At 36.7% G+C, this 18,793-nt stretch overlaps 1 protein-coding gene across 8 annotated transcripts in view; it reads right to left on the bottom strand.

Moving 5' to 3' along the window:
• Positions 1-18,793, bottom strand: part of Rh50 (Rhesus blood group-associated glycoprotein Rh50) — a 415,396-nt gene that overhangs the window by 374,535 nt on the left and 22,068 nt on the right. For 6 of the 8 annotated variants that reach the window (XM_083092852.1, XM_083092847.1, XM_083092849.1 and 3 more), the window contains exon 2: positions 17,350-17,432. The exons of the other annotated variants lie outside the window; for them this stretch is intronic. Coding sequence is in view for 3 of the 6 variants with exons in the window: in XM_083092847.1 (XP_082948973.1) it covers positions 17,350-17,361 (12 nt within the window). In the remaining 3 variants the exon portion in view is untranslated. The remainder of the gene's footprint in view (positions 1-17,349; positions 17,433-18,793) is intronic. 8 annotated transcript variants of the gene reach the window in all.

Here is an 18,793-nt window from a genome sequence, read left to right as displayed (position 1 = left end):
TCTATCATACTATCCGTCAACTAATTTTGCTCTGTTTTACTCTTTTGACATCGATTCTGTACGCGCACGCATGTACACTAAACAGTTCGATCAAAAATCTTTTTATACAAGCTTCTAAGATCATTTCTTTTACTTCTGTATTATTCTTTCATGTTATCCCAAGTGAGAGCGCTGTGTCTTTTACACAGACAAACTGCAAAACTTATATATTAAAACAATATTGTTACGACGTGATGCAAGAAGTCGGTAACACGACTGTAATTAACACATTTATAAATAACTTTTCTTGGTTTTTTGTATGAAGTTATAGAGCCCGCACTTCGTTATTCTTAGTACTTTAATTGTGGAAAAGGATTTATCGATCTGTGTAGCCAATAAAAAGATTAATGATCGAACTGATTCTTCGCATCTTGTCGGTAAAAAAGTCGACTTTAGGATCCCCTTAAAGCATTTTTGCACACCAAAGCGAATAATCATATATGCGCGGTGTGAACGCAACTTGAGGGACAAAATCGCATTGAATGTGTGCGTGCGAAGATACGTTCATGAGTCTGAATCTTATGGAGATGAAATTAACCCTTTCGTACCTCCGGCTTTCCCAGAAGAGATGCGTTTCATATAAAGACAGTTTTATAGGTTTTTGGGGATGCTGATTCCAAATTTACTAAAATTTAAATTCAAAATGGCAAATTTAAGATGGCGACCATAAAAAGTTTAAATATCAATATATTTAAAATATGAGCTTGGATTTTTGTTTTAAATATATATTATGGTTTTTCTGAATGTACACACACACACACGGTCGATTCATGGCGTTGTTATACACTTTTTTTTGCAAGCCGCGCATCTGCCGCGAAACTCGGATGCCCGTCGCACGCGTCATCTTACTTCACATACACTTTGATTACACATATAAACTATTATATTTATCATAATAAAGGTGTAATCACATTTAAATAAAACTTTGTTTATTATTAGCGCATAAATTTTATGATTTTTCAACATAATATACGGTTATTCTTCACTCTCTAAAAGTTTGATTTTTTGCAAAGTTTAGATAATTATATTTTATTGTAAACATTATATTTCAAAGTGTGTGATTTTTTTGCACGTAGCTTGAACCTTCTTCTTTAAAATAAGCTGAGGTAAAAGTTGATAGGATTATTTGTTTAAAAGTTATGATTCTTTTCGTAGGTAGGACATATATGTCCCGGAGGTATGAAAGGGTTAAATGATGGCTTTGAGTGAATAATGTTGAATTAGTGTTATTGACTTTGAGAAAGAGATGCATTTTCTTTAATATAGATAATTCTTTATTTGCTTGCTGAATGACATGCTCTTGCTTTTCTTTTACATACCAAAACCAAAACATTACGCACACGCTTCCTCTTTTTTGTTTTTATAGCGCTACACGCGGAAAACCATGTTGCTATTTTAAACTACATCTTTCTTAGATCCGACATGCCGCCCCCCTTGACAAATATGACAATATTTTCAATAAATCAAAATAATAAATAAAAGAAGAATGAAATTTAATTTGCAATTAACAATTACATATTTTTTTTTTAAACAACTATGTTTTCTCTTTACACCAATTGATTCCTCTCATTATTTTGTACATAAAAGTATTAAGGTAAGATAATCGAAAAATGAATATTTCACTAGATATTATATGGTTTATGTAAAATTAAGAAATTATTTCAAGCCTCATAACTCGAAAAGTACTTAATGAAGAAATACTTTATTATAGTGTTTTGGAAAGCTCTCGAGATAAGCTACAAGAATAAGTAATAAAAAATAGGAGTTCTTTTTAAAAAATTGAAGGTGACCTTCACGTGACCTCCAAACGACTCTCCAAGGTCAAATCATTGCCACCAACTAATGGCCCCCTTCAAGCCATACAACTTTTGTTTGAAATATTTTTTTATTTAACGCACCGTTTCGGAGATATTTGAGCGTATTATTTAAAATGGGACACACTATATACAGGGCGATCCTGAAAAACGTTATGTCTGTAAAATGACGTATTCCTGACACCATTCTAAGACAATTTTTCCTTTACCAAAATTTGATTTGAAGCGTAGTTTTTGAATTATGAGCAAAAATAGTTAGTAAATCACGCGTCGGGTACAGAAGGCAGGCAGGAGCGGCGCGGCGTGCCGCGAGCGCGGGCGCAGCTGACCGCCCGACGGGTGATTATCACCGCATGAGTCGCTAACTATTTTATCTTATAACATAAAATTATGCTTTAAATAAAATTTTGGTAAAGAAGAAAATGTTTTAGAATTACGTCAGAAATACGTGTTCCTTAAAATAACGTCATTTTAATAATGAAAAGTTGTTCCGGGTCGCCGGCCTTCCGACGTTGCAATCAGCTGATTGCTACACGCGATGTGTGTATGGCGGAGTGTGTGCGTAAGAGAGAGAGAGAGAGAGAGAGGGAGGGTAGGAGGGACAGACATTCATACACACGCACGCACTTTTTTTCTCGCTCTCTTTCTCTCTTTTACGCAACACTCATACACTCTCTCATTCAGTCTCTCACTCACACTCTCTCGGTCACTCACTCACTCACTCACCTGCTTACTCACTTGCTCACTCACCTTGTAGCAGCGTAGCGAATCTTCATGCTATGTATTGTTGTATCTGCTGCACGGTTATGATTGCTAGAGATGCGCGACACATCGAAATTTTTTCGATTATTAGTCTCACACTCGATTGACACAATACAGATTACGCGATAACGAGTTTACTGTTTATTCACTCACTATTGATTTATCGATACCAAAAATTACTTTCAAAGAAACGCGAATGCAAACAGCACATGACTCGACGCGAAGCGACGGACCGCGGAGACTGCGCGACCACAAGAGTTATGTTGCCAGAAACGCGACACGCGACATCTAACAAACGACTTGCGCGTGGCGCGTAATTGACGCGAGATAAGACGAACGATCGGCTAAAACCTTCTCATTGCGAATGCGGTAGAAAACATGAAACGTATAATGACATACTTAAAAAATTAATTATTTATTATAAATAATAACTATTAATAATTTCTAATTATAATAAATAATTATTATTTTAAAATGCATGTGTATACGTTATTACGTTTTCGAAATTATTGCATTCACGATGCGAAGATTTAAGTCAATCGCAAGAATAATGTAATTAAAATTACATTTGGAAAAATTTATTTTTATTCTGCTCACAATGAAATGTTCCAACGTGAAAATGTATTGGTCGCTCTGAAAAGAGTGGATTGACTAAAAAAAATTTTAAAGCAGATGCTCAAAATGCCCGCCATCCATCCTAATGCAAGCTCTCATGCATTTTAATAAGTTTCTTTCGACGTTTTCCATTATTTCTTCGTCAATATTCCAAATAGCGAATCGTAATCTTGTCTCCAGATCTTCAATATCTTCGGGAAGCGTTTTATAAATTACTTCCTTGCAGTATCCCCATAAGAAAAAATCTAGAGGATTGAGATCCGGAGATCTTGCGGGCCAACGTATCGGGCCGTACCGACCCATCCAGCGTACGGGAAAATTCTCGTTTAAGTAATTCGTAACGATCCTGGCGTTGTGTGGCCCAGCACCGTCTTGTTGGAAGATAATATCGTTTCTTTCAAATAATGGCACATCTTCTAAGAAATGTGGTAGATTTTCTGTTAATAAATCGACGTAGGTTCTTCCAGTTAAAATATCTGGAAGATTAAACGCATGAGAGCTTGCATTAGGATGGATGGCGGGCATTTTGAGCATCTGCTTTAAAATTTTTTTTAGTCAATCCGCTCTTTTCAGAGCGACCAATACATTTTCACGTTGGAACATTTCATTGTGAGCAGAATAAAAATAAATTTTTCCAAATGTAATTTTAATTACATTATTCTTGCGATTGACTTAAATCTTCGCATCGTGAATGCAATAATTTCGAAAACGTAATAACGTACAGCACATGCTTTTTAAAATAATAATTATTTATTATAATTAGAAATAGTTATTATTTATAATAAATAATTAATTTTTTAAGTATGTCATTATACGTTTCATGTTTTCTACCGCATTCGCAATGCGGAGAAGGTTTTAGTCGATCGTTCGTCTTATCTCGCGTCAATCACGCGCCACGCGCAAGTCGTTTGTTAGATGTCGCGTGTCGCGTTTCTGGCAACATAACTCTTGTGGTCGCGCAGTCTCCGCGGTCCGTCGCTTCGCGTCGAGTCATGTGCTGTTTGCATTCGCGTTTCTTTGAAAGTAATTGTTGGTATCGATAAATCAATAGTGAGTGAATAAACAGTAAACTCGTTATCGTGTAATCTGTATTGTGTCAATCGAGTGTGAGACTAATAATCGAAAAAATTTCGATGTGTCGCGCATCTCTAGCAATCATAACCGTGCAGCAGATAACAACAATACATAGCATGAAGATTCGCTACGCTGCTACAAGGTGAGTGAGCAAGTGAGTAAGCAGGTGAGTGAGTGAGTGAGTGACCGAGAGAGTGTGAGTGAGAGACTGAATGAGAGAGTGTATGAGTGTTGCGTAAAAGAAAGAAAGAGAGCGAGAAAAAAAGTGCGTGCGTGTGTATGAATGTCTGTCCCTCCTACCCTCCCTCTCTCTCTCTCTCTCTCTTACGCACACACTCCGCCATACACACATCGCGTGTAGCAATCAGCTGATTGCAACGTCGGAAGGCCGGTGATCCGGAACAACTTTTCATTATTAAAATAACGTTATTTTAAGGAACACGTATTTCTGACGTAATTCTAAGACATTTTCTTCTTTACCAAAATTTTATTTAAAGCATAATTTTATGTTATAAGATAAAATAGTTAGCGACTCATGCGGTGGTAATCACCCGTCGGGCGGTCAGCTGCGCCCGCGCTCGCGGCACGCCGCGCCGCTTCTGCCTGCCTTCTGTACCCGACGCGATTTACTAACTATTTTTGCTCATAATTCAAAAACTACGCTTCAAATCAAATTTTGGTAAAGGAAAAATTGTCTTAGAATGGTGTCAGGAATACGTCATTTTACAGACATAACGTTTTTCAGGATCGCCCTGTATACATCTACTAGTTATTTATAGAGGATATGATCCTCATATAGACATTTAAACATTTATTAGATATCTATTAGATAAATTTTTCCATGTGGGACTGAGACAAAATAAAAGAAACAATATTGAATATGTGGCGTTTTGCCATACGCCACAAGAGCGTACCGGCATACCGCACCGGGCGCCTACCACACGGTAGCCCGCGCGCGCGATACGCGCACGGTAGCGCGAACGTTAAGAGGATTCCCCCGAGCTGAATCACAGGCCGGCCGACAGATAGCAACGAAGGCGAACCTCTTCGCGTAAGTGAAGCCCGTCAGCCTCAGTATGTAAGGCCGAGCGCAGCGAAGGAACATCGAGTCACGACTCAGTACAGAATGAGCACGCTCTAGACAACGGTCGTAGATTCTACTTTTTGTTAGAGCCTCAGCACTCAGTAACCGTACAGCGAAGCCGTATTCCAGCAAGCTTTTTGGACACGAGCCTCCACGTTCCTGTGAGGATTACGTCGAGGCGCAGTCATATTCCACGCAGTGTTGTCAGGTGGGTCAGGTTTTTCGCGCATGCGCGACAGTAATGGCGGCTAACCAGCGCTGTATCACTGGTATCTGGAATCAGGTATCACATGGAAGATTTGGCGGGCTGAAGGAAAGTTACTGTATTACTATATTTTATATTATGCGTGTGTGTAAACACATATGCATATATACGCAGATAAAAATGTGTGCCGTTGATTATTCGGAATAATTTTCTAAGAAATCATTTTTTCGGGCGACCAGCGGCACACCTTTTTGTCTGTATTAGATACTTCATTGAGGCCGCGTTCGCTGCGCATGCGCGAAAAACCTGACCCGCCTGATAACACTGATTCCACGGCCGCTAATCTCGCCCCGATCACTCGGGCCAGCGAAGCAGTCGTGTGAAAAGTACGAGCCTCCGAGAAAGCGGGTCACCTGGCTGCTGCTACCTTGGAACCTCATACCTTTGGAGCTGGAACCCTCTAAGTCTAACCAGACCACCGAGGTGTCTACTCCACCAGTGGGACATCAGGGTGCGACGCTACATCTCGCCGACAGCCGTTGGAAGTTACCCGGCTTTACTCTCTCCGTTACCTCCATCACCTCGTCAGCAGAAAGAGATAGGCGTACAAACTACACGCACCCTAGTACACCGGGGTACGCAGGCGCAGCCGACAACTCAGGAGCAGGCTGTCCAATCGGACAGCGATTGGGAGACAAACTCCACGTCCATCGCAACCCAGACGGAAGCACCACCGGCGGACCAAAACAACAACTGCCTGGGTCACTAAAAGTGACCAAGACGTTCCCGCCAATAACTTACCGGGAGCGACTGAATTATTAATCGGTCCTTATCAGCACCAGACAAACACTGTAAATACTTGTACATAGATAGAATAAATCATCGTTGTTTATACCAGGAGAATCTATACGACGCAACTCACACTCAGCCTCATCCTCTGCGAGCGAAATAAAGAACACCCAAACCGCCAGCGCAGTAAAATTAGGAAATATACCTAGAGAATACAACACAGGTAGGCGAAGCAAGAAGCGGCTGAACTAAGGAATGGTTTGACAAAGATTGCAGAACAGCAATACAAGAGAAAAATAAAAAGACAACAAATCCTGCAGCGAAATACAAGATCGACTTATGAAAAATACAGCATAAGCAGAATAAACGTAGAAAAAATAATAAGAAGAAAAAAGAAAGAACACATGAAAAATAAAATTAAGGAGTTAGAACAACTTAACAAAGCCAACGAAAATAGAAAATTCTACCACGCAATGAAAAACATAACAATTGAATACAGAGCGAGAACAAATGCTATATGCGATGAAAAAGGTCACATTATAAAGGATTAGAAAATGATAATGGAGAGATGGCGGAGCACTTTGAAAAAATGCTCAATAAGGGTGACTACAATCAAAACTGTGAAGAAATAAATGCCACAGAAGAGAATGTATCGGTACCAACCCTAGAAGAGTTCGAAAAATACATTAAAAAACAAAAAAGTAATAAAGCATCTGGAAATGATGAGATACCGGCAGAACTGCTAAAATATGGAGAGAAGCAATTACATCGCACATTACATAATTTAATATATAAAATATAGAGAAACGAGGAACTACCGGAGGAATGGGGAGTTGGTCTGATATGTCCGATATTTAAAAAAGATGATAGATTTGATTGCAAAAACTATAGAGGGTCATGTTATTAAATGTGACATACAAGGTATTCTCAAGCATTGTATAGGCAAGATTAAACAAATACGCGGAAAAAATTATAGGCGACTATTAATGCGGATTTAAAGCGGGAAAGGGAACCATGGATTAAATATTCACATAAAGATAAGCATTGAAGAAATGTTATGAACGCGACATTGACTTGTATTTGATCTTTGTAGATTTCCAACAGGCATTTGATAGCGTTAAATGGGATCAATTACTGAGGGAACTAAAAAAATTTGGAATATCAAGAAAACTGGTAAAACTTATTGAGACTTCCCTATATCGATCACGAAGCAAAGTATACTTGATAAAAAGACCAGCAGGAGTATAAACTTAACAGTTGGAGGGAAGCATGAAGACGCGCTATCAGCTACCCTATTCAATCTGGCGCTGCACAGTGCCATAAAAAAAATTAATGCGCAATGCGCATACCATCATAAACAAAATCAAACAAACTAGCATATGGTAATCATATGGCCTTGATCGCCAAAAACCAAGAAAATCTCGTAGAAACCTTTTGTATACTTGAGAAGCAAACAAAAAAATAGATTTACGTATAAATGAAATGAAAACAAAATATATGAAAATATCTCCGTCACCAAAAAGATACGTAAAACAAGATCTGACTATAAACCAATACCAAAGATGTATTACCTTTGAATGTATTAATAATTTCTCGCACTTACGTATCAAGCGACGCGGTAGCGTTGCGACGCCAAGTACATAAAAAACAGGTCCAAGCATTGAGTTGAGAGTCACTGTTCTCGACGCGGCGCTACCAAGTACCTTATCCGGAATTTAAACTTCAAGTAAACTTTCGGTTAAGATATTTAATAAACTAAAGCCGTAATTAAAAATCTAACGACACTTTTATGATATAATATGAGTACAAGCTTTTGATTGCGACCTGTTTGAATAAAATCGGTGCAGTCAATCCTGAGAAATGATGATCGAATATCAGAATTGTGACATTTTTCGTTCTTTCTTCCTTTTCCTTCAGGTTCAGACTCACGTACATATGCTCGCACGCACACACGCAAAGCGAGTTTGTCTCTCAAGCGGCGTTCACCGCTGCGTATACGATTATTGCTTCGATATGTACAATGCTTTAAGAGACAAAATCATATGTGTGCATGTGCGTACATACGTGTGATATGTATATGTATGTGTATACGTACATATGAAAGATAAATTTATTAAAGTATAGTGCGGAATAGTGTAACAAGGAAGAGAAGTGACATGTTAAGCAGTCAGGTTACTTGTTTAAAAACACAGATTTTAAGAAATAAATAAGAGTAAAAAATAAAAGTATAGTGCAGAACAAGGAAGAAAAGTAGTATGTAATAACGTACCAAGAAAGAGAAGTGACATATTGAAAGTTATTATCAAGCGACGTAGTAGCGTCGCGACGCCGAGTGCATTTATTAGTAAAAACACAGATTTGTGACACTTAACGACAACCAAGTGGACTGTGATTCAGCAATCAAAAGGTAAATATTGTGAAATTTTCCTCATTTCTGTTGAGACTAGACATAACATATTTTAACATATTATATTAATAAAAAGAATAGGCAGTTATCATTTTGTGGAATATAATTATGTAATTTATAATTATATATATATATGTGTGTGTGTGTAGAAATTTACATATTTGACTGCGCAATCATAATTATAGTTACATAGACATTTATTACATTTGCCTGCGTAGACACAAATATAGTTACGCAGAAATATTCCCTATATGTATAATGATAATTATATATATATATATACATATGTGTGTGTGTATAATTATATATATATATATATATATGTATATATATATATATATATATGTAGAAATTTGCATATTTGACTGCGCAACCATAATTATAGTTACATAGACATTTATTACATTTGCGTGCGTAGACACAAATATAGTTATGCAGAAATATTCCCAACATGTATAATTATATATATATATATACAGGGTGATTCAGAACAAACGTTTGTCTTTAAAAAAATAAATTGTCGAGTCTCTTCTAAGACGATTTTCCCTTTACCAAAATTGTCTACGAGGCTTAGTTTTTAAATTATTAAATAAAATAGTTTGCGAATTACGGAACGAGTACAAGAGGTAGACAGGGACGGCGCAACTCACCGTCCGATACAGGCGATCATGTGGGGCGCTCGACGCGATCAGCTGATTGCTGCACACGATGAGTGTAACAATCAGTGTGTGTGTGTGTGTGTGTGTGTGTGTGTGTGTGTTGTATTTATGCACGCGTATCCACACATGCACCGTACTCTCTCTTTCTCTCTCTCTCTCTCTCTCTCTCTCTCTCCCTCTTTCTCTCTCACTCTCTCACTCACTCACTCACTCACTCACTCACTTATTCTTACCTTAATAATGAGATTCTTCATACTGCTGATAAATAGCAGTGCCCAGTGTGTTGCACGATAATAATCGTCGTCGACGAGACGTCGTTTCTTCAACACGCAGTCTGACACATCGTCAAATAAGCGAAGTTTTTTCTTTCATCACTTTCGACACTTTTACAAATTTACTCGCGCGCTTAATCACTCACGATTGATAAAAGGAGGAATTTACCAACGGTTACGGTACGAATTTGATAAACAGTTAACGCATTTAATTATTAATTACACACTTGATTAAAGAAACGCGTTAACAGAACGCGATACTCGATGCAAAGCGCGCGACGCGACGACCGACGATAAGCAGGTCAGATTAGTACTAGCGCGTAATGCTACATGTTTATGTTAAGCCTCATAGACAATTTTGGTAAAGGGAAAATCGTCTTAGAATAGATTCGACAATTTATTTTTTTAAAGACAAATGTTTGTTCTGAATCACCCTGTATATATATACAGGGTGTCCCATTTTTACATTCACACTCGAATATCTCGAAACCATGGCGGTTTCGGTGAAAATGTTTTAAACAAAAGTTATATAGTTTTAAGGGGGCCATAAGATGGTGTCATTGGTTTTACCTTGAAAAGTCGTTTGAAGGTCACGTGAAGGTCACCTCCAACTTTTTAAATGGAACACCCTATATACTTTTGCATATTCTTGTAGCTTGCCTCGATAGCTTTCCAAAACACTATAATTAAACATTTTTTCATTAATTACTTTTCGAGTTATGAGGCTTGAAATAATTTCTTAATTTTACATCAACCATAAAATATCTAGTAAAATATTCATTCTTTGATTATCTTACCTTAATACTTTTATGTACAAAATAATGAGAGGAATCAATTGGTGTAAAGAAAATACATAGTTGTTTTTAAGAAAAAATTTGTAATTTGCAATTAACAATTCCATATTTTTTCTTAAAAACAACTGTATGTTTTCTTTACACCAATTAATTACTACCAATATTTTGTACATAAAAGTATTAAGGTAAGATAATCGAAAAATGAATATTTTACAAGATATTTTATGGTTTATGTAAAATTATGAAATTATTTCAAGCCTTATAACTCGAAAAGTACTTAATGAAAAAATGTTTAATTATAGTGTTTTGGAAAGCTTTCGAGGCAAGCTACAAGAATATGTAAAAGTATATAGGGTTTCCCATTTAAAAAGTTGGAAGTGACCTTCACGTGACCTTTAAACGACTTTTCAAGGTAAAACCATCTTATGGCTCCCTTAAAACCATACAACTTTTGTTTAAAACATTTTCACCAAAACCGCCATGGTTTCGAGATATTCGAGAGTGGAAATTAAAATGGGACACCCTATATATATATATATATATATATATATATATATATATATATATATACATATACATATACATATACATATATACACAGGGTGTCCCATTATATATATCCCATATATACAGGGTGACCCATTTTAACTTAGGCAGCCAAATAACTCGAAAAATAAGCAAGATAGAGAAAAATGTTTTAGACAAAAGTTGTATGGTTTCGAGGGGGCCATAAGATGGTATCATTGGTTTGACCTTGAAGAGTCATTTGAAGGTCACGTGAAGGTCACTTCAATTTTTTTAAATGGAATACCCTATATATTTTTGTACATTCTTGTAGCTTATTTCGAGAGCTTTCCAAAACACTATAATTAAGTACCTTTCCGTTAAGTACTTTTTGAGTTATGATGCTTGAAATAATTTCTTAATTTTACATAAACCGTAAAATATCTTGTAAAATATTCATTTTTCGATTATCTTACCTTAATACTTTTATGTACAAAATAATGAGAGGAATCAATTGGTGTAAAGAAAACACATAGTTGTTTTTAAGAAAAAATATGGAATTGTTAATTGCAAATTACATATTTTTTCTTCGAAACAACTATGTGTTTTCTTTACACCAATTGATTCCTCTCATTATTTTGTACATAAAACTATTAAGGTAAGGTAATCGAAAAATGAATATTTTACAAGATATTTTACGGTTTATGTAAAATTAAGAAATTATTTCAAGCCTCATAACTCAAAAAGTACTTAACGAAAATGTACTTAATTATAGTGTTTTGGAAAGCTCTCAAGATAAGCTATAAGAATATGCAATGACAAATAGTAGGTTCCATTTAAGAAATTGAAGGTGACCTTCATGTGACCTTCAAATAACTCTTCAAGGTCAAACCAATGATACCATCTTATGGCCCCCTCGAAACCATACAACTTTTGTCTAAAACATTTTTCTCTATCTTGCTTATTTTTCGAGTTATTTGGCTGCCTAAGTTAAAATGGGTCACCCTGTATATACAGGGTGAGCCATTTTAATTAACGCACGCAATTATTTCGGAAACAAAGCATTTTAGAGAAAAATGTTTCAGACAAAAGTTTTATGGTTTCGAGGGGGCCATAAGATGGTATCATTGGTTTGACCTTGAAGAGTTATTTGAAGGTCACATGAAGGTCACCTTCAATTTCTTAAATGGAACCTACTATTTGTCATTGCATATTCTTGTAGCTTATCTCGAGAGCTTTCCAAAACACTATAATTAAGTACCTTTTCGTTAAGTACTTTTTGAGTTATGAGGGTTGAAATAATTTCTTAATTTTACATAAACCGTAAAATATCTTGTAAAATATTCATTTTTCGATTATCTTATTTTAATACTTTTATGTACAAAATAATGAGAGGAATAAATTGGTGTAAAGAAAACACATAGTTGTTTTTAAGAAAAAATATGGAATTGTTAATTGCAAATTATATTATATTGTAATTTGCAATTAACAATTACATATTTTTTCTCAAAAACAACTATGTGTTTTCTTTACACCAATCGATTCCACTCATTATTTTGTACATAAAAGTATTAAGGTAAGATAATCGAAAAATGAATATCTTGCTAGATATTTTATGGTTTATGCCAAATTAAGAAATGATTTCAAGCCTCGTAACTCGGAAAGTACTTAATGAAATCTAACTTAATTATAGTGGTTTGGAAAGCCCTCGAGATAAGCTACAAAAATGTGCAATAAAAAATATAGTGTTCTATTAAAGAAATTGAAAGTGACCTTCATGTGACCTTCAAATGACTCTTCAAGGTCAAACTAATGGTACCCTCTTATGGCCCCCTCGAAACCATACAACTTTTGTCTGAAACACTTTCTAGTAAAACTCTTCCTTATCGAGATATTCGACCGTATCCAGACTTTTTTAACACCCAGTATATATACATACATACAGAATGTCTGATAACTTTTTGCAGTCTCGAAGGTAAATTGCCTCAAATTAAGAAGGAAAGCCCTATACTGTTTTGCGATATTTACAATAATTAACGAGAAAGTAATTATAGAAAATCGGCCAATCTGCGTGAGTAAAAGCGCGCGGCAACGAAAGTCGTTCCATTGTAACCTTATACTACTAGTGACTTCGGGCCGCACTCACCACTCCTTCCCCACTCACTACTTCGTCGCGCGCCTAGTAGTATAAGTATACTGCAAGAAATTATCAGACACCCTGTATATAGCATACATATTAAATACCAACGTTTTATTTTATATTTTGTTCCATTTTACATAACAATATGTTGATGTTAAATAATATCGAATAATACATGAAATTATATTAAGTATTTCGGAATCGACACGTGTAAAATCAAACAGAGAAACTACAATACAGCACTCTGCGACAATTTTATGAGCACATCCTCTCAAATAGTTCTAATCATTATAAAGCGTTGCTAAAAACAGTACTCAAACATGATAAGTTTCGATACCATATGTCAGAACCAACACTGAGTTTCTATAAATTAATTGGTGACAGAATACTATTATGTACATATGTTATAGATGACTTGAAACGTAATCTTCATTACTTATGTGAAGGAATCAGAAATAGGTTTGGTTAGATTATATCATTATTTCATTAGATATAGATTTGGTAACGATGCGGTTAATGAAATGATGGATAAATACACACAAAAAGTTCATTAAAATGAAAGCGCAAATTTCTTTCCTTAACAATTGTAAAAAGTGGGATATTTTTTGTTCCTCCCCATTTGAAACACGTAAAATTAAACGGATTGCTATTGTTCAATCGAAAATCGAGATTTGAATATAACAACGTTCGATCGAACTTTTTTAGGAACATTTTAAGAATTTAATTGTGTGATGCATATAAACACTTGCGTTTCTTGCAACAGAATAACTGCGTTTGCGTACATAAAATTTATAACATTCTTCCTGTTCACATTATAAATTCGTTTTTCAATAGGCAGGGAGTGTACTTCTACTTTCTCTACCTCAAGGAACGTAATAGACTCAAGAATAAGTTTTATAGATTAAAAAAGAAGCTAATCCTCTCAGAGGACAAGGCGCTTGTATGTAGTGTTCTGGGACGCCTTGTATACTGCTCAACAAAATTATTGTATAGGTAATTTCACGTCAAAATTTCGTATAAATTCAAATAAACATATGTAACGATGCAGCCCCGTTGCATCGTTCTATTCTCGGCCGAACATCAGCTGGAAGCTGCCGCCCGGAAAACAACCGCCGGGCAGGGGCAGGGACGCGCCGCGTCGCGTTGATCAACCGATTGTTCAAACCGTTTAACGGCCGAAGCCGTCGGCAAGCCGCGCCGACGAAGCACCGTGGGTGAAATCCCCTCGCGCCCGGCTCCGCCGCGCTCCACCGAGTGAATCCGCACTGTACCGTTATTCCGCCGCTCGGTGGGGGTATCCCGTTTTTACGCCGACGCGAGACTAATTGCCCGAAGTATAAAAAGGGCCCTTGGGATTATCACGGCACCAGATTCCGATCCCGCCTGCGATATCAAGCAACACTCCGAACCTACCAATCCTGATAACAGCCTCGAGCCACGAACAGAAGATGGAGAGCACTTCGCTTCAGCTGAGCACTCTCAGTTTCGGGCCTACGGCTAGATTCGATCTAATCAAGTATCCGCCAAACGGAAGTATTAGAGCGAGCTTCGATACCGTCGAGAGATCTCGACCACGGCAAAGATCCCGCCGCCTTAACGCCGTTGCAATAAATCACCGAGGTAAAGAGGAGAGCTACCTCCGACGAGCTGCTCTCGTCGGCATGGCGTATTCTCGCGACTTTTCATCCCAGCGCGAATAATTAACTAATTAAATAACGAGCGAGAGTGCGTTCGATATATATCGAAATCTACGGCCGCTAAGACCACGCGTCAAAATACGCGACAAAAACTCCGACACGCGACGCGTACGTCATGCGATCATCGACCGCGCATTCATAACAGACCGACGAAACAGCTGACGCATTTTTTGCATCGCGCAAAACCCTTTAACAAATTCCTGTTTCCGCGACGATTGGGCTAGCGTCACGAACATTTATACTCAGCATTATATGCACAAGCGCAACACTTGCACAGCGAACATTTGTACATCGCACGTATAATATCTACACGCCTATCCGTTGCACATTCGTACAATATACATTCACACGCTGTATATCCATACGCCGCACGTTCATACGCTACGCATTCATACGCTGTACATTTAAACGCCGCACATTTATACGCCGCATTTTCCTGCGTTACACTTTTATACGTTACACATTTATACACCGAAAACTCAGTCTCACACACACATACACCACCACACGCTTGTACTTACATACACATTTACACCGACATTCGCTTGTACATACACAATGCTAAAATAAACTCGTTTTAATTACTGGCGAAATAACCGAGTGATTCATAAGCTTGCCTAAACAAATCCTGATCCCAGCTGCGACTATCCGCCGGCGAGTTCGCGGAAGTCGTCCGTGACACATAATTCCGCCAAAAATTATCGTATTTAAAAAATTCTTATTTCATTTTCAAGTTTGAAGTCTGCACTTTAAAAAGTATTTGTGAAATTTTGAATGTAACTTCCTCTCGTTCCCACCCTTTTGGAAAAGATTACTAATCAAGTATACGTATATATTTTTGTTATTTATTTTATATAACAAAAATTTATATAACAAAATTTTATACAACAAAATTATAAATATGACAAATATAACAAATATAACAAAATTTTATATAACAAAATTATACTACAAATAATGAAAATATATAAATGTACCTATATCATTGATTATATATATGTAAATTTTATATTTTTACACATTTCCTATATTTTTTCATATGCAAATTGTACGAATTTACACACACGAGTCAGGTAGTTTAATTAGAGATGGAAGAAGAATATGGTCCATATTCTGAATCTTCTTTTATTGATAAAAGTGCTTTTAAAAGTGGCTTATAAGCCTTCTGATTGGCTGTAAGCCACTTTTAGAGGCACTTTTATCGATAAAAGAGGATTCAGAATATGGACCTATGTGTATTATGAACTCAAGTGACTATATTTGCTCTACAAAAGGTACACGCACCGGCAGGAACGGTATCCCGGTATGTATGTATTGACGGTCGACGACATACGCACACATAGCGCGCACGTACGTGAGCTAAGAATTTATTCATAAAATTTTATCTTTTTATATAATTTAATTATTATTTAATTTAATAGAATGAATGCCGGCCTTTAATGCACGCGGTTAAGTCGCATTTCTTAAAGAAAGAAAAGAAAAGTATGCATATCGATACTAGAGCGCATGAGACACGTATAGAAACAGCGCGGTGTCCCGCGCGGTATATAGCTGTCTCGCTCGCACTCTCTCGTTCGAGCGTCGAGTGAGAGAGACGACTATTGGACACCTCTAACTCGATATCACATCTTGTAATGCTTTCTCTCTCGCTTTTATGCTGTGCGCGAAGGATGCAACATCGGAACGGCCCCCACTACTTTACCCCCACTTTCTTCTTCGCTGCCTGGCCCACGTACATGCGCGCTTCGTTTTTGTGAGTATGACGTCTGTGAGCGTCAACACAAGCATACCGGGACACCAATGGTGTCACACCATTCCTACCGGTGCGTGTATAAAGCAAGAGACCGAAGACGACAGCGAACAAATGCCGTGCAAGGAGTGTACGGCCGTGCAAGTAGAAAGAGTAACCGAATCAGTGCGATAAAACGCGAAAATTGATTACTCAAAATTCTAATGCGACGTGGTTTCAATTCAACGTGATAACGTGAAGTGGCGCATGAAAGCATCGGATGCGTGATTTTATACCATCGTCCTTCGAGAAGATTCTTAACAGTAAGAAATCACTTTTAAGTTGAAGTAATGAAAACAGAGAATCCTCTCGAAAGTCGGCGGTCGATCGTGTTTATTATTCTCTGAATAGGTTGAATTTTGAATTCGAGGTAAACGCAGCGAGGCGGCCCACGCTGTCTCAGCGCGGGCGTCAGCGTTATCGCGCGAAATCTACTACGCAAGCAGTCACGTCAATTGACGGTTAATTATTTCGCTTGTTTTTTGAATACGAATAATAATAAGCAATTTTTTATAAAAGTAAAGTTTTTCTTTCTTTTTCTTTCAGTAGATAAATATGATGTACGTGAAAATACATTCATGTATAAAATCTTAAAATAATGTTATTTATTTTGTTGAAAATGTAAATTCTATAGCTTGTAAATTATATGACTTGGCAAATACTTTTAAGCGATAATGTTAGTAGTAGTGTATATTAGTACGATACCTTTCCCATCATATATCAATAATCGTCAATAATTAATTCAAGGCAAATTGTCTGTTGATTCCCACGATTATTGGTCTCGTTCACTGAAAGAAAATTTCATACTTTATCGCTTTCGTATTAGAAACATTTACTTATTTGGTAAACGACGCACATAATGCGGTTTTTTCTCAATTTAGCAATTTATTAGTATTCTCACAAGATATCTCGTGAGCATGGAAATTGATTTTAATAAAACTTTGCACACATATAAAGGAATGAATAAATTTAGAAATTTTCAATTAGTGCTAAAAAACAATTCTAATAAGAGAAATACCAGACATCATTCCCTCCGATTTTATTGAGTCTAACATATATCAAGAAACATAGTTGTGTTTCGTACTAATTGTTAATCAAGACTTGGATCTGAATTGTGTGTGTGATGAAAGTGTCTTTATTTTTCTTCTACGTATTCTATTAAGCAAAGATATTACGAAAATTTTAATATAAAAATTTTCTTCTAAAAAATTTACTATCATTATAAATGTTCTAAAGGGAAATATTACATTGCTTTTTAACTTTTACATTGCTTGAACATAAAATGATGCTAGCGTCGCTCGCAGTAAAAGGTAATCTATAATAAATTGTATATTGACCATATATATCGTATATTGATCAATCTTATTGCTATGTTCAATATTTATTTAATACGTAGGGCAACAATAAATACTTTTACCCTATAAATCTAATAATTATATTTTATTAACCCTTTCGCTGCGGCGAATGCAGAGCGCGCGTGATAGACGGCACATATTTAGCCATGACCGCTATAAATGGCGAAACTTTTTGCTGTCGCGCATCGCGTATCAGTTACTAGTATGAAGATATTTAAATAATGATAATATAAATACTGAGCACCTAAAGGCGCTAACAACACCATGTAAATGATAACACTTGAACGCCTTAAGAGGATCCCTCATTGAACAGCGAATTCTTACACGATACAGCGGGAGTGCCTCGTTTGACCACAGCCAATTATATCGACCTGTGCCTAGGGTAACCAGCAACGATTGACCAATCAGAGAGTCCTATTTTGAATTGGCCAATTGACGACGTAGTCAATCGGATGTCACCCCGATACAGCGCTCTAAATTCTCATCTAAATCCTCATACCATATCACTCTCTCTCTATCTCGTTATTTATAAAGAAGATGCACTGCTTTTTCCACTCTACTTTATCGACATTTCAGGTACATACGGACCGAAATTTTTGGGCAGGTGCCATTTATTAATTACCCACACAGCACATTATACTAAAAGATAACGAAAAGTTGTCTTTTTTAAGTTATCTTTTCGACAAAACGAAAAGATGTCTATAAAGACATCTTTTCGCTCTGTCGAAAAAGATGACATAAAAGGGACATAATAGTATGTGGCACGTGTTTCTTCACTTGCCGCTACGCGGCGA

Source organism: Camponotus vicinus, unplaced genomic scaffold (assembly GCF_025532165.1).
Source record: "Camponotus vicinus isolate PSW18456_S1 unplaced genomic scaffold, iyCamVici1.0 SCAF_3, whole genome shotgun sequence".
In the NCBI taxonomy this organism is placed as follows: domain Eukaryota; kingdom Metazoa; phylum Arthropoda; class Insecta; order Hymenoptera; family Formicidae; genus Camponotus; species Camponotus vicinus.
Note: the sequence above shows the minus strand (reverse complement) of the source record. Positions and strands in the feature narration are given on the sequence as shown.